At 35.3% G+C, this 14,954-nt stretch overlaps 2 protein-coding genes across 2 annotated transcripts in view; one reads left to right on the plus strand and one right to left on the minus strand.

The window, feature by feature from the left end:
* Positions 1-2,575: 2,575 nt before the first annotated feature.
* Positions 2,576-5,111, plus strand: gpha2 (glycoprotein hormone subunit alpha 2). Its single transcript, XM_016566165.1, has 4 exons — positions 2,576-2,634; positions 4,279-4,408; positions 4,498-4,682; positions 4,955-5,111. Exons 2-4 carry the CDS (start codon positions 4,291-4,293, stop codon positions 5,054-5,056), a joined length of 405 nt encoding a protein of 134 aa, XP_016421651.1. The 5' UTR covers positions 2,576-2,634; positions 4,279-4,290; the 3' UTR covers positions 5,057-5,111.
* A 3,520-nt stretch (positions 5,112-8,631) lies between these two features.
* ppp2r5b (protein phosphatase 2, regulatory subunit B', beta) overlaps positions 8,632-14,954 on the minus strand; it is a 21,735-nt gene continuing 15,412 nt past the window's right edge. The window contains exons 8-13 of the mRNA XM_016566070.1: positions 12,417-12,470; positions 12,249-12,299; positions 11,317-11,436; positions 11,043-11,170; positions 10,826-10,927; positions 8,632-9,581 (exon numbers count right to left, since the gene is read on the minus strand). Of these exons, the coding sequence (XP_016421556.1) occupies positions 9,413-9,581; positions 10,826-10,927; positions 11,043-11,170; positions 11,317-11,436; positions 12,249-12,299; positions 12,417-12,470 (624 nt within the window). The 3' untranslated portion in view covers positions 8,632-9,412. The remainder of the gene's footprint in view (positions 9,582-10,825; positions 10,928-11,042; positions 11,171-11,316; positions 11,437-12,248; positions 12,300-12,416; positions 12,471-14,954) is intronic.

Below are 14,954 nucleotides of genomic sequence, written 5' to 3' on the forward strand. Positions count from 1 at the left end.
TCCAACACTTGTAGTGTCATTTTAATACTTCTTTAAAGTCCTTGCTGGATGCATAATGTCACGATGCAACATAAATGGAAATAAAATAATAATGAATAAAACAACAATAGAACAGGCCCAAATTTCATCACATGACTCATATACAGTAAACAGATGCCAATCATTTAAAAGGCCATTCAGAGTGATGATGAAACAAAGCCATACAATTAGAGGATGGTGTTTATAAATACGTTTCATGGGACCTTGCTGTCAGACAGACACAAGGAGACATTTGTGGGATTTTCCACTTTGTTTTCAGTGATGGTTGATAAGCTGATAAGATTGCTGACCCGAGTGATGAGGTGTTGAGTCACATGCAGCAGTTATGAAACAGCAGAGCAGAGGAGCCTGAGCATGGGGCGCAATCTCAATGAAGCTGTCACTCAATCTGCAGGCAGAACATAATAATTTAGCTGTTAAAATAACATCCCATCTCATCCAATTCCTCCGCATAGAAAGAGATGCACAAATCAATAAGCCAGCGGAGAACAGAATTTGACATGTACTTTTAATTCCGTCATGTCCTCATTTTGTTTGTGGTGGGCGATGAGAAAATGATGATGTTGGTTCACTCTGGCGAGGACTCCAGTAATTCGGTGGAGTTTACACAACTCACCTACTGCAGTATCAAAAATAGACGTCTTTAAGCCCAGATTTATCTCTCTTGTTTTTATTTTCAGAGTTTACGTATCGCTGTAACCTGGAAGCCAGTAGAGTCATGAAGAATTAGATTATTAATACATCCGCTTGCACTTTATAGCAGCTGCCAAAACAACAGGAGAGGGCATGGCCTCAGGTTTTCACTTGATGAGCTGATTATATTAATATCTCGACCTTTAAACCTCCGTGTCAATCAAACTCTGACGTTTTTTTTTGAGAAGCTGGCCCTGTATAAATCTTAATATCTTTTTATAATTACACTCCATTCTGTGATAAAAACCCTGGAGACCTTGAAGTATGAATCATGCTGAGCGTGTGTGTTGTGGGGAGGTGGGTCGAGAGGATGTTGAATTATGTCATCCATTCCATTTCCAATGACATAATGAATTGTGCGTGTTAGAAAGTGAATGGATTAATAGTAGTTTGCTAGTATAGTCAGCACCCAGGAATGCATTGTAAAGGACTTTCAATTTAGCTTTTGCACTAAAATAGCATCAGCATCAACAACAACATTTACTGTACATGCACATCATTTTTTAATGAATACTTCTATTCAGCAAAGATTAATTCAATTGATCCAAATTAACAGTGAAGACTGACATTGTTACAAAGCATTCTTAAAATAAATTATTCTTTCTATTCATCAAAAAAAAAAAAAGTATCATGATTTCTGCAGCACAACTCTTTTCAGCTGATAAAAATAAGAAATGTTATATATCATGTAACACCAAAGACTAAAGGAATGGCTGCTGAAATTTTTGCTTTGCCGTCACAGTAATAAATTACATTTTAAAATATACTAACTGTAATAATATTTCACAATATTACTGTGTTGTTGTATTTTGATTAGATGCAGCCTGGGTGAGCATAAAAGACCCTAAACTTTTGTACAGTGTACATTCTGGTAAAGCCTTTAAAAAGTCATCATATTCTCCACAACTGTTGGAATATTGCTCTATACTCTACTCTATATACTCAGAACAATTCAAATAAACAAAGTCATGACATCTTCACTCTTTCCATGCTCTTCAGGAAATAATGAGGATGCTCACCATTATTATGCTGTATTTCAATCTTGCTAATTCTCATTTTTGTACTGAACAATAATACAGAAATTCCTGGAAATCAGTTTACGGAAGAAGATTTCACCCCTTAATGGAAAGATTCATTTCTGTCACAGTGGTTTATTAAAATCCAAAAAATGATTTCTTAACCAAAAATGTATTTTTTTAGTATTTTGACTTCTCACAACAGGGTTTAATACCACCCAAAAATTACATTTGTTATAAACATGTGCAAATATAAATAAATGGTTAGGTTGATGTTTTGAATAAGATGTTTACATGACCAAAAATTCACTTTAGTATGATGCCAGCTGTGTCAACACAATATCTGCAGTGTTGGTCTCTGCAATTAACGGGCATGCATAATTTTCAATTTAATAGTGGTCCAAAAATCCATTTGATTTGTGAATATTTAAAAACATTTACACTTGTTTATATTGTTTACCATGCAGTCTTCATATTCACATGAATTGTTCAGATATTGTGCATGGGTTTACAGACCTAAAGCAGTTTGTTTTGAGATGATTTGGCCCTATATCATGCATGACAAAGACCAGAGCACGAGAGATTAAATCACGTGCAAAAGGTTATAAAGTTAGGCAAAATGAAAAGAAATGGGATGGGACAGGGAACAACAGCAAGTGCAGTAAAACAGTGGAATAATGGCAGTGGGGAGGGTCCGGTTCTCCACATCCACATGCACGAGGACACACTGGTAAGTGGGTGTGACTATGCTGGAAACTGAGAGCTCAGTTCTACCTGCACTACATATATGTGCCCTGTGAGAGACAACTTCACACCTGCACACCTGTCTGAGGTCAACATCTTATCTGAACACACTTTGGCTTTGAAGCAGTATCCACATCTACAGGTACAACTTTGCCTTTTTCACTTTATGTAATGTGGATGTCTTGGTATGAGATTAATATTAATGTAACTAATGCTGATTTCTCTATTACCTATTATTTATGCTGTGGACAAAAGTTATTTCTGAGACTTTTCCCTGAGGGGTAGTATAATTCTTTTAATTTATCTATCCATCCATCTGTCGGTTCAACAGCAGCAAAAGCAAGCTTCACACTCCTTGCTTTAAACAATTAATTCTAATTTGATCTGTGTGTACTTTCATGCATGTAGATTGTTGGATAGATATTTAAAATGTAGATATATTTTGTTCAAGTAAGTTTAATATATATATATATATATATATTTATACACTGTAAAATCTAATTAGTTGGGCTTACTTAAAAAAAGCATGCAAACCGATTGCCTTGAAAAAACTAAGCAAAGTGAAATAGGAATAGTATGTTGTACTGACAAATGCTTAGTTAGTATAGTTTACTTACACAAGAGTTCTAGTAACTAAAAAAGAACTGTAGGGGGTACTTGATCCTTTCATTTACTTCTTAAGGTATTTATGAAAAATAAATTTTGCAAAAGTTCATTGACTAACACAAGCACAAAAAAATAACACATTAATTTAATTAGAAGATAAGTCACCTTCTAAAAGCAATCTGTTTATTACCTTTTTTCCCTTTAAGTCAAATTACTCTACCTTCACAATGCATTGGTGCATTAACAGAAAGATAATTATAGTAACATAAACAAAGTTCCAAGTGCCCAACCAAAGGGAACGCTAATCACTATAATGGTGAATAAAAAAAATAAAAAAACATTTGAGGAAAATCAACATCAATTGAATATGAAGTTAGCTTATGTGATGTTCTCTCAAATATTTCAGTTGTATTGAAAATTCAACATTCAAGACTGTAACTTAATAAAACCTAGTAAGTATAACAACTAAGTAAAGATTACTAATTAAATCTAAGTAAGGTAAACTATTGGATTTTACAGTGTAGGCTGTGTGTGTGTGTGGTAAATTATTTATTTTTATATATATATATATATATATATAGTAAAGGCAAAAAAAGAAAAGAAAGTGTCTATAAAAATTGAATTCTCCAAGTATAGTTATTTATGTGTATGAGTAAAAAAAGACCAATGTTTTCAAACTAGAGATAGAAGGAAAGAAAAAAAACGTAGGCGTAGGCTACATGTATATTCTGATTATATTGGACAAAAAAAACAATTTCATAATTGTTCCGAATTGTTTCACATATTACACACGATGAACCAGACACATGATAATAAAATTTAGTTACTAATAAATAAATATAAACCCGTTTACGGCATGGAAACCTTCACACACATTGTGATGGGAAAGTGGCAGTTTAATTTTCAGATTATTTTGACAACTCCCAATAATGAACTCCCAAGACAATAGTCAGGAAAGTCTGGTCAGTTCTCACAGAAATTATTCTTCTAAAGGGCCAAATGACTTAAATGTTTATGTAAACGGTATGAAATCATTTATTAAAGTCACGAAGCACTAAAAGATGTTTAGCCACTGGTCCAGGTTACCAAAAGAGTGTATGAAAACAAAATGAGTGTACTGGTGATATATTCTAGTGGCATTTCTTGAGTGAATTCGCTTAAATTGTTGTTACTCTTGCAGGTTAACATCACCATGTTCCGCTGCGTAACATCTGATCTGGCAGTGCTTATGCTGCCTATGGTTCTGTTGGTGTTGTTAATGCCTATTAGCTGGAGTTTTCGAGCCCTGAGCCCTGGCTGCCACCTTTACCGTGAGTGGAAACGACCTCATTTTTATGAAGCAATCAAACGCATTCTTATGAAAAAAAAAGTACTAGTTTACCCCTCTGTCTACACGCAGCATTCAACGTGACCATACGGACAGACAAGCGAGGGACCTGTCGAGGAACTCAGCTGGTGTACGCTTGCGTGGGCTACTGTGAGTCCAGCGCTTTCCCCTCGCGCTACTCTGTGCTGCTGGCCTCCAACTTCACCCGCAACATAACGTCTGCTTCCCGCTGCTGCACGATTAGCAAGGATGCCAAGGTACAGCACTATCACCATCGACTAACCATTATATTACTAAGACCAATTCTACATCAGAAGAACCAATTATGAACCATTATGACTAAAGACTTTAATGGTTATGGTCCTCTGTGGATTTCTGGACATAATTTCCACCGGCCCAGTCATGCAATAACAATCTATTCTGTTTTATTCTATTAGGTGAATCATTTCAGAATACATTGTCAAAATTGTTCAAGAGAATTGAAATCATTTATTAAAGATAATATTTTGTTCCTTCGGTCTTTTCTCAGATCAAAGTTCGTCTGCACTGTCCTCGAGGCCGTCATCATGATATGGAGATCTTGACTGCGCGCGCCTGTCGGTGCAACATGTGCCACAGATCCCGTTACTGAGATCCTACATAAAGAACGTGTCACTCATGCAGTACTGGACAAGACTGGTGTGTAATTATTCAAATATGCAGTTTGTTTATTTGCTTGTTTTTATTTTACTTGTAAATTTACATACAAATATACTACCATTGAAAAGTTTGGGGTCAGTAAAGATTTAATACTTGTATTCAGCAAGGATGCGTTAAATTGATCAAAAGTGACAGTAAAATATTTTGCATTTAAAAAATAAACTATTTCAAATAAATGCTTTTCTTTTGAACTTTCTATTTATCAAATGAACCTGGGTAAAACAAAAATTTCACAATTTCCACAAAAATATCAGGCAGCACAACTGTTTTCAAAATTGATAATACCGAATATTTCTTGAGCACCAAATTAGCATATTAGAATGATTTCTGAAGGATCATGTGACACTGAAGTCTGCTGAAAATGCAGCTTTGTCGTCACAGAAATAAATGACATTTTAAAATATATTTTAAAATATTATTTAAAATTTTAATATTTTACAATATTACTGTTTCTACTTACTGCTGCCCTTTTGAGCTTAAGATATTTTCTTTCAAAAACATTTCAAACAAATCTTACCACCCTCAAACTTTTATACAGTATAATAAAATAATCTCCTTTTCTTTTTATCTTGTATCTAAAGTTCTAAGATGACACAGTTTGAAACAGCATGAGTGAAATGTTCTCAGATGTGGTGTAAAGACAGAAAGCAATACAATACACAGGCAAATAGCATCAGATACTCTCTAGTTCAAATAAAAATCACTTTTCTAATGTCGGTGCCACCTAATGACATAAAGAATGTATCTTACGGATGATGATGGTGATGAAGGTGATGTTTGCACAAAATCTGTCTAATCGTTTGAAATAAAGGAGTACATGATGTTTTCTAGGCTATGTTTTATTGTTAAATCATGTTTTGTGACATCTAATGCATAATAATATTTTACATAACAAATGAAATTTTTTTTACATAATAAGCAAAGAGAATGTGTATGAATCAGTTGTGTGTGTGTGTGCCCTTAAAAGGTTTCACACTCTGTGTGGTTTGAGGAGCAGTAGGTGCAGTCACACTGTAAGGCCTGAGGGTAATGGTAGATTGGGGAGACGCCAGGGCGACAACCTGGTAAACGTGCTGTCAGGTGCCGTGTTCGGCTGTAGGTACAGACACGGTGGTGCCTCTGGACATACGGCGGCTCTGGAACCGGCCTCTGTGATAGAAATAAATACGTATACACCACGTGTTCTCATATTTTTCTATAAATAAGTTGAATATAGCAGGTTTTGGTCACCTCCCAGGTGTGGCAGCGGCCCCAGCATGCCTCGGTGTTAATTCGCAGACTCCTGCATCCTGGCTTCCTGGCCACAAAAGCAAAATCACGTACCGCACAGCCACGAAAACTTTGCAAGGTCGTCACAGCCATGGCGGAATAAAACCCAGGAAACAGGAGCAGAAAGGTCACAGCAGTCACTAGGAAGTGGTCAGGGTACATTCTGAAAGAAATTATGAATAACAATAATGTATTTCATACAAATAAAAAAGCCTATGTGCCTGCTGTTAAAGCATTAGATTTTTTTTTTAATCTATTAGTTAATGGAGAATCTCTGACGGATTATCAAGGATTCATTGCCTGTTTCTGGCTACTACTTTCCCTCACCTGCTCCATTTATACCCCCAAAAAATACTTCAAAAACAAAAACTTAAATGGAAAAATACATATATTCTACCAAATATTGAGTACCGGTGTTCTTGCGGTTGGTCCTCTAATTGCATTTACATACGTGTGACCAGCAGACGTCGCCAGCGTCTGGTATTCCGGGGGTCTTGAATTGTGAATCATAATTCTGAAGAAATGAGGTAAAAAGCTTCAGAAATCCCCATTTTCGTCCCAAAATGTTTTAACTATCATATAATACCCAAACCTATATAGGCTAACGATAACAACTAAAAAACGTTTTCCACGCAGTTATGAGACCGGGGATTTACATATATACATATATATGTAGCCTATTTATGTATATATTTTCCTTGTTTTATATAATGTAACAATATTTGGAAATGTACAGTTTTATAATATGAGACCGAACAGTCTTAATTATTCATTATAGACATTTTAAATATTAGCCTGTATGTATAAAATATGGTCGTTCTTTCTGAAGGGCATCAGAAGGCCAAACAGCTCTGGTCATGTGACTGTTTACGCCAGCCATGGAAAAATGTTCACTTGAAATCAAGATACTCTGCACTTCCATTGACAAGTCTGTTAAAAAAAATACGTTAACGACACTTAGGCTAAATCAGAATTAATTAAATTCTAAACACAAAACAGCAATAAAACAAAAAACTGGAGGAGATTAACTCACTTGTTTGAGTCCACAAGCAGATGCCAGAAGCTTTTATGAAGGAAATTAGCAAACTGTGTCGGTTCACCGAATGCCTTGCTGTTTTAAAGCTGTTGCTGTTTTAATAGGACAGTCTGACATCACACTAATTATAATTCCCATTAATCTAGGCCGGAACATTACAACACACTATATGCAAACTTAACCAATCACGTTTTAAACATCTGCTGGTGTTTTAGGAATGAACTGAATGACATCAGCTTCATGTCAATGATGTGAACTATGTTTTCAGCTTGACGAAAACTGGTCAGCTTTGAATCAACAGCACCTTTCTGAAGTAAAAGAAAAGGTATAAATATGGTTGGCTACTAACAAGTGAACAAAACCCCAGATGTGTCAAAGGTTTTGAGTGAAAATAATGACAAAAGTGTTCATGATGCTGAGTTATTCAACACAAGTTTTCATGTTTACATCCCACTTTTATACATTCATATCCCAAAAGCCACTTGTCCCCCAAAAATACATTGCTATGTTTAAACACAAGACATTGATCAAAAGGACAGTGCAACTTTAAAGTTTAAGTGATGCTACGTATGCGTACAATTTCAGTCCATATTTATTGCCGTGTCTATTCTATTTCATTTTTCTTTTCCATTTTGTTCCTATGAAATGTGATGTTTCTGCAGATACCGGTTTTCTCAGAGGTCAAACAAATGAGAAGTCAATCCAGATGCTTTCTTTTGAACAAGAACAAGACTGTTTGCTTTTCTCATCCTTTTCTCCATATGACAGACTGTAAATCAATAATCAGCAGTGGCAGTTCATTTGAGCGTTAATGCACACTCAAAGTGAATGGTACATTCTGATCTAATCCCTGTTTTCTTCTAAACTGTAATAAACTTCTCTACAACATCCACACACACTCACACACTCGCGCATTCTTAAGCTTTCTCAGTATGCCTACGCATACAGTTCCTTCCCATTAGCAATCCTCTACATCAATATATATAAGCAACCAAAAACATATAAAAATCAAGACAAAAATAAGACTGTCCTCTCTTGAAATTGTACTGAAATACAAAGAGAATGTTTGCAAGCAATTTGACTTGAAATAAATAAATAAGAATAAAATAAATAAAAAAATAGCCGGACACACCATTATTTAAAACAGATGAGAATATTGTTAAATTAAAATATTTCTAATGTGATTTTTTTTTAAAACATAAGAACAGACTAAAAGTGTTGTCACTTCAGAGCAAGTTTAGTTTTACCTAGCAGCATACTTCAGTCATGTTTATGAGGTGCTACACTAGAATACCCCCACCAACACTATAATCAGACATAGATATCATATTTATATATATATATATAAAACATCAGTTATATTAGCATAGAAGTAGTACTCATAGAATAAGCTGTAGAAGTAGGAACATTAGAATCTGTACTTTTAAAGAATTTTCATCTTTAGGATCATCATAATTCATTCCTCTTCAGCGTTTGACTGTATGCAGAGTCTGTTGGTCGATTGACGGGGGGCTCGGATCAGGCCCAAGAGAAACGGAGCCAGTTCTGAAATGACAGTAATGAAGGATGTACGTGTTTGATTGCGAGTGTGTGCATGTGTTTCACCCCATGCAGGTATGTTACGCATGTTGAGATTGATGATCCCGGAGCATGAGGAATAGAAAGAAAAGATGCAGAGAGGCAGGTGTGTGAAAAGCGTGTATGAAGCATATGAAAGAGTAGGACGCATGTGAGAGGTACTCATTTTTTTCTCTTTTATATCTCACTCGTTGTGTGTGATGTGTGCTTCAGTGTTTTTCAGATATCTACATATGGACAGGCTGTCGTTCATGTGCTTGTGACAGTAGTGTCTGCATGGTGTGTGCGTGTGTGTGTTTTCAGACGGAGATTGAGGCATTGATTGGTTTCCAAGTCAGGTAATTATTGTGTTTTACAGTGCTATGACATTGTGTGTGTGTGTCGGTGTGTGTTTGCGTGCGGTTTTTAGGTGGTGTTGGCAGCACTGGTCTCTGACTGGCTCTTGGTTGTGTTCTCTCTCTCCTGCAGGTTCTTCTGGTTTCTGCTGGCCTCGGTCAGACTCTGCAGCCGCCGCTCCTGCAGATCCTCCAAGTTCCTCCACAGCTCCGCTCGCTCCTTCTCTTTCTTCAGCTCCCTATAGAGAGGAAACGGGGATGGGGAAGAGTGTCGAAGCATAAAAGGCTTTAGGTGAAGATGAGAGGAAGATAAAAAGAATCATATTATGTGCTGTGTTCACATTTAATTTATAAATAAATACACATTTCTAGCCTAATTGGTGCATCATTTATTCCAAAAATAAAAATATCAAATAAATACAGAATAAAAATAAATTTTATAACTTGTTTTATAACCTACTCCAGATTCAGAAATTATTATTATTATTATTATTATTTTAGGAACAATATTTGCATCGAATTGGTTTTCAGTGGCATTTTTACCTTTACCTCTATTGTTTTTCTAACCATATACATTACACCAGTGTTATTTTAGTGTAACTTAAGTGTTACATGTTAAGTGTAATACTTTAGTAATTATTAATATTTTGAAATTTTTTTTTTTTATATATAATTTATTTTAAATTTTATTCATTTTATTTAGTTAAGCAATTTTAGTTGTGTGCTTTTGTAATTAGTTTTTTATTTAGCTTTTACTTTATTTTTATTTTATTTCTATTTATTTTTATTTCAGTTATAGTTTTAGTCATGTTAGTATGTCAGTTTATCAAGTCTAAGTTATTATGTAATAATAACTTAATAATAGCGGTTTAAGTTATTCATATATTATATTATATTTAGTGCTGTCAAACGATTAATTGCGATTAATCGCATCCAAAATAAAAGTTTTTGTTTACATAATATATGTGTGTGTACTGTGTATATTTATTATGTAAGACACACACATAAAGCATATATTTTGAATGTATTTACATGTATTCACGTGTATATATTTATATTCATATAAATTATATCATATATAAATATATTTAATATATAAACATAACATATTTTTCTTAAATATTATATTATATTACATATAGATGTATTAGGTGTTATGATATCTTCATATTTACATGTAACCCCAAGCTCTGGTACATTTTTGAGCTTGATATACTTCAGAATGACTTTTTTTTTTTTTTTTTTTCGTCACCTATCAATTTTATGTTTTTTTTTTGTTTTTATTTGTTTAAAAATCAATTTCAATTTCAATTATATTTTAACTCATTTCACCCAACAACCTGGCTTCATTCTGGTATGTAATGACCACTTTTTAGTATGCAACATTGTCCCACACTTTTACAGATGAAATATTTCACTCAGAAATATATCTTCTTACAGAGGCAAAATGAGTTGTAATGCTGTAGCACTGTCATGAACTCACTTCTGTTTCTCCACTTTGTAGGAGGAAGTGAGATCATCAAAGAGCTTGCTGTTCATCTCCATGAACGTCTTCAGCACATTGTAAATAAGAGAGATGATCGTCCTAAAAAAGACAACAAAGGAATGTCTAACAGGCCTATGCAGAAACAGTCTTCATTGATGTCAATAGCATTAACGTTATTGAAGAGTTTCTAGATGCGTGTTAGAATGACACTGACTGGTTCCAGTGCTCTTTGGAAACTCTGTACAGCGTGCCAAAGACCAGAGGCAGGATGACCTGGCAGTTCTCCTCTATTAGACTCAGAATGTACTCATTATTCCAGAAATACAGAGCCCGCTCTGCAACCTGAGACAGAATAAAGAGACAGAATGAGGGACCTGTACACAAACAGATGCATCCATCACCTCCGCACGTTCACAAGTACTACAGGAAGATGTCTGACGAGCAGCGCAGTGTGGGAGGAATGCTCGAGTGTGAAAGAGGAAGCTGACCTGGAAATGAGGGCTGGAGATGCAGGCAGCAATCTGTTTGAATAGAGGCTCCTGCACACGGATAAACTGAGATGGTTCAATCACGTCCAGAATCTCCTCGATCTCCCCCAGGAACATCACCTGAGATCACATGACAGAATTACATACTGTACAAACACACTACCAAATATTTCCACGCGTGAAGTCCATTTTCAATCAGCTACGTGAGTGGATTTCACAACTCTTTCAGCAAAATGTGAATTAAATAAATGTCAAAATTCATCAGACACTATTAACGGCATTAACAATCAACACAACCTTCAACATCTGCTTAAAATTTCGCAATGTAAATGAAATAATCTCAACATGTCAAACATTGGTCTGTTACAAAATATAGTATTAGTCTGTCTCTAGTAATTATCACTAGTCTGGTTTCTATTCACACGTTTATGCCTTTTTTTTTTTTTTGAATGAATGAATGAATGAATTAAATATGCAACTTGGAAGAAAACATAGCTATTATCTGAGACAGGGTTTCCCAAACAGGTGCTCTATTATTATATAGAATGTAAAATTATAATAAATAAATGAGGCTGCAATAATTGTGATATAGCTTAGTGTGATTATCAAATCAAAGGCTGCACTTTAATTAAATAACTGGTCTGATGCACTACGTGTTTCAAAATGATTCATTATTATAATTATCAAATATTCATTTAATATTTTACAATATAAGTGTAATTTACTAGAGGTAAAACACTACTACTAATAATACAAATTCTTTTTTATCAGAATCAGAGAACTGTGAACATGCAAATGTGTTATAAATTACTGAAATATTTACATAAAATCTCAGGGGGTAATTCAAATGAATATTTTTTGTGTAAGGGGTTTGGCTGACAAAGAAAGTTTGGGAACCCTTGTCTGAGAGGTAAAACTTTGCCTCAACTCACCTCTTTCTGAGTACATGTTTTAGGCCAGTATCTCAGCAGCCCCCTGATGATCTAATGAAGGACAGAAAACAGACAAATGAATACGACAATCATCTTTTTTGGTGTGACAGTACAGATATAATAGTATTAGTAGCAATTCTGGTATGCATATGAAGTTGCATGACTTACATGTTCTGTAACGGTGGCATCCTTCTCCATGAATTGCACCACACAGTAAGCCAGCTGCATGAAGAGAGCACAAAAAAGATTTTAATAAAGTCACTTACAGGTTTTCTACACACTATAGGTGTCACTTCAAAGGCTTATAGATTTTAGCTGCAGGTGCTTATGATTAAATGGTATGAGTGAGTGTGTGTGTGTGTGTGGGTGGGAACCATTCTTCTAATCAAGATCCTAAATGCCACCACATGGCTTTATCATCACTCTGCCAGCAGCAGACTTTCTGCAGCAGTCAATGCACTGACGTGACGCATGTCTATACTAAACAATAAATATGAGGGTGCCAATAATGTAGGCGTAACTGATAGAAGTGTCAACAAATGCTTTTAGACAATTTTCTGGATTAATGGGGAACAGTTTTATGCGAAACACGCATGTGTACAGCTTAGATACTGTGCACTAAAGCAACAGTAAACCTGCAGTATAAGCTGGATAGTTGTAATAGCACACATGAAAATGACATTACAGTACTTTTTTTCCTAAGTGTTGGTTAACTTGATCAACTTTTAACAGAGACAGTCCCACTGGAAGAAGCTTGGGTTATTTGCCTTGCTCAAGGGCATAATGGTGATAAGCACATGTCCTGTTCCTTGCGAGCATCACACCAGACAGTGACGGAGCTTGCCTTTTTGGTACATTATGTGGGTGTAAGTGAGAAAGCCTGGGTTAGGTGCAAGCTCTAGAAATTGGATAAAGTCCATATCAACTAACTGCAAAAAAAAATAAAAAAAATAAAAATGACATTAAATTAAATATAAATATAGAAACTGAATATAAATATAATTTAAGTAATTTCACATGAGCAAGAGTAATCGCAGCTGTGATGATTTTCATTAAAAAAGCACTTTTATACAGCTCTTCAATAAACAAGTTAATATCTATACTTCAGATTTAGACACAATATTTTCATAATTTTTTAAGAGTTTTAATAAAGGCACCTATAAGAAGAACCACTGAGACTCTACATGACTAAATGATGACATCCTAGTCTGCACACACATGCTACATTTATTTCCAGATTAATATATTCCCTCAAGAGGAGAGACACACAAAACACCTGAGCCTCAGAGATTACAGGCAAAAGAGTGAGAAAAGGATGTTTTTCCAAAGGGAGGTGTGTGTGTGTGTGTGTGTGTGTGTGTTTGTGTGTGTGTGTGTGATATGGCCACGAGTGAGTGTGTGCTTTTTGTTACCACGGAAGCCCTTCTGCACCGTTGCCTGGGTGAGCTGTTATAGTGGTGATGGTGTGTGTGTGTGTCTACTTTGGAAGGGCTGATGTCACATAAAACCCCAGGGGGTAAGAGCACTGTTAACTCCTGATTTTTTTTCTGTTCTCTCTTATTCTTTTCCAAATGAGAACATAATAATTATCCTCTTAGTTCTCAGTCTATGTAGTGCTTTACAAAATGGTTCAGATGTTTATCTTGTGAGGTTATGTTTATGTGCATGTGTCTGAATTTATGCAGAAGGTAATGGAAGCCTAATGGCCTCAGAGTAAAACAAATGAATAAAAAATGTTCATTTATTTTGCATTATTTCTCCTTATATGCCACTTCACATCTCACAATCATAACTTTCTATTTTACAGCTGCAACCTTGTCAATCATAATTACGCGTTTATCTCACAATTGCAACTTTATTTCTTCATAATTGTGACATATCTCACAATTCCAACTTTATAACTCACATTCGTGACTGTATATCTCTTTATTTCTCATAATTTTGACTTTATACCTCACAGTTCTGAAAGTAGTTGTTTATTCTCCTTTTAATTGTTATCTCACAATTATCTTCTTATTTTTTTAATAGAAGACAAAAACAGTCTTCCATATGTGTATGTGTGTGTCTTCATGTGTTTTGTCTACCTGAGAACCAACCATAAATGGTAAATTACAGCTCAAAGTAAAACTAAGATTAAATCCCAACACTTTACAAAGCTTTGGTATCTTTTAGCACAAGATAAAAATCCCATACCCAAGAGACGCCTCAGTGAAAATATATCTATCCCCTGGTGTCATTCAGTAGTTTGAGGCTCAATGGGGACTAAGCTCTAATCATCCAGTATAAATCCCCCAGATTTAACTCAACCACTCACCATTAGTTCCTGTGCAAACAAATAAAATAGTAACCAAATCACAACAGCCACAGGTTACACGCAGGTCAAAAGAATCACCGAAATGCACACTTAATGCTGGTGACAAAACAGTTCTTAAAAATAGAGTTCGGTATTTAGCCTTTCATCTCACTGAGAGCTTCTGAAGAAGCCTTGAGGGAAGTGTGATTAAGGATTTGCCTGCACTGTGCTTCTGTTTCTATGGAAGCTACATAAAATAAGTCTGGCCACCCGAAGACATTCCCTGGGAGAGCTCTATAGGCCCTTGTGGCAAATAGGAAGTATAAACAGCCCGGAGTGTGGCCACTGAATTATGGATGGTGTGATATTGACAAGGGAAAGGGCGAGGGTAGGAATGTAGGACAAGCACTTTC

Source organism: Sinocyclocheilus rhinocerous, unplaced genomic scaffold (assembly GCF_001515625.1).
Source record: "Sinocyclocheilus rhinocerous isolate Xijiao unplaced genomic scaffold, SAMN03320098_v1.1 scaffold19, whole genome shotgun sequence".
NCBI lineage: Eukaryota > Metazoa > Chordata > Actinopteri > Cypriniformes > Cyprinidae > Sinocyclocheilus > Sinocyclocheilus rhinocerous.

What these genes read in the sequence shown, in the direction of transcription:
- gpha2 (XM_016566165.1), top strand. Translation starts at nt 4,291, where the DNA reads ATGTTCCGCTGCGTAACATCTGATCTGGCAGTGCTTATGCTGCCTATG. An exon ending in CCCTGGCTGCCACCTTTACC is followed by an intron (nt 4,409 to 4,497) that starts GTGAGTGGAAAC and finishes GTCTACACGCAG; the next exon opens with CATTCAACGTGACCATACGG. An exon ending in CGATTAGCAAGGATGCCAAG is followed by an intron (nt 4,683 to 4,954) that starts GTACAGCACTAT and finishes GTCTTTTCTCAG; the next exon opens with ATCAAAGTTCGTCTGCACTG.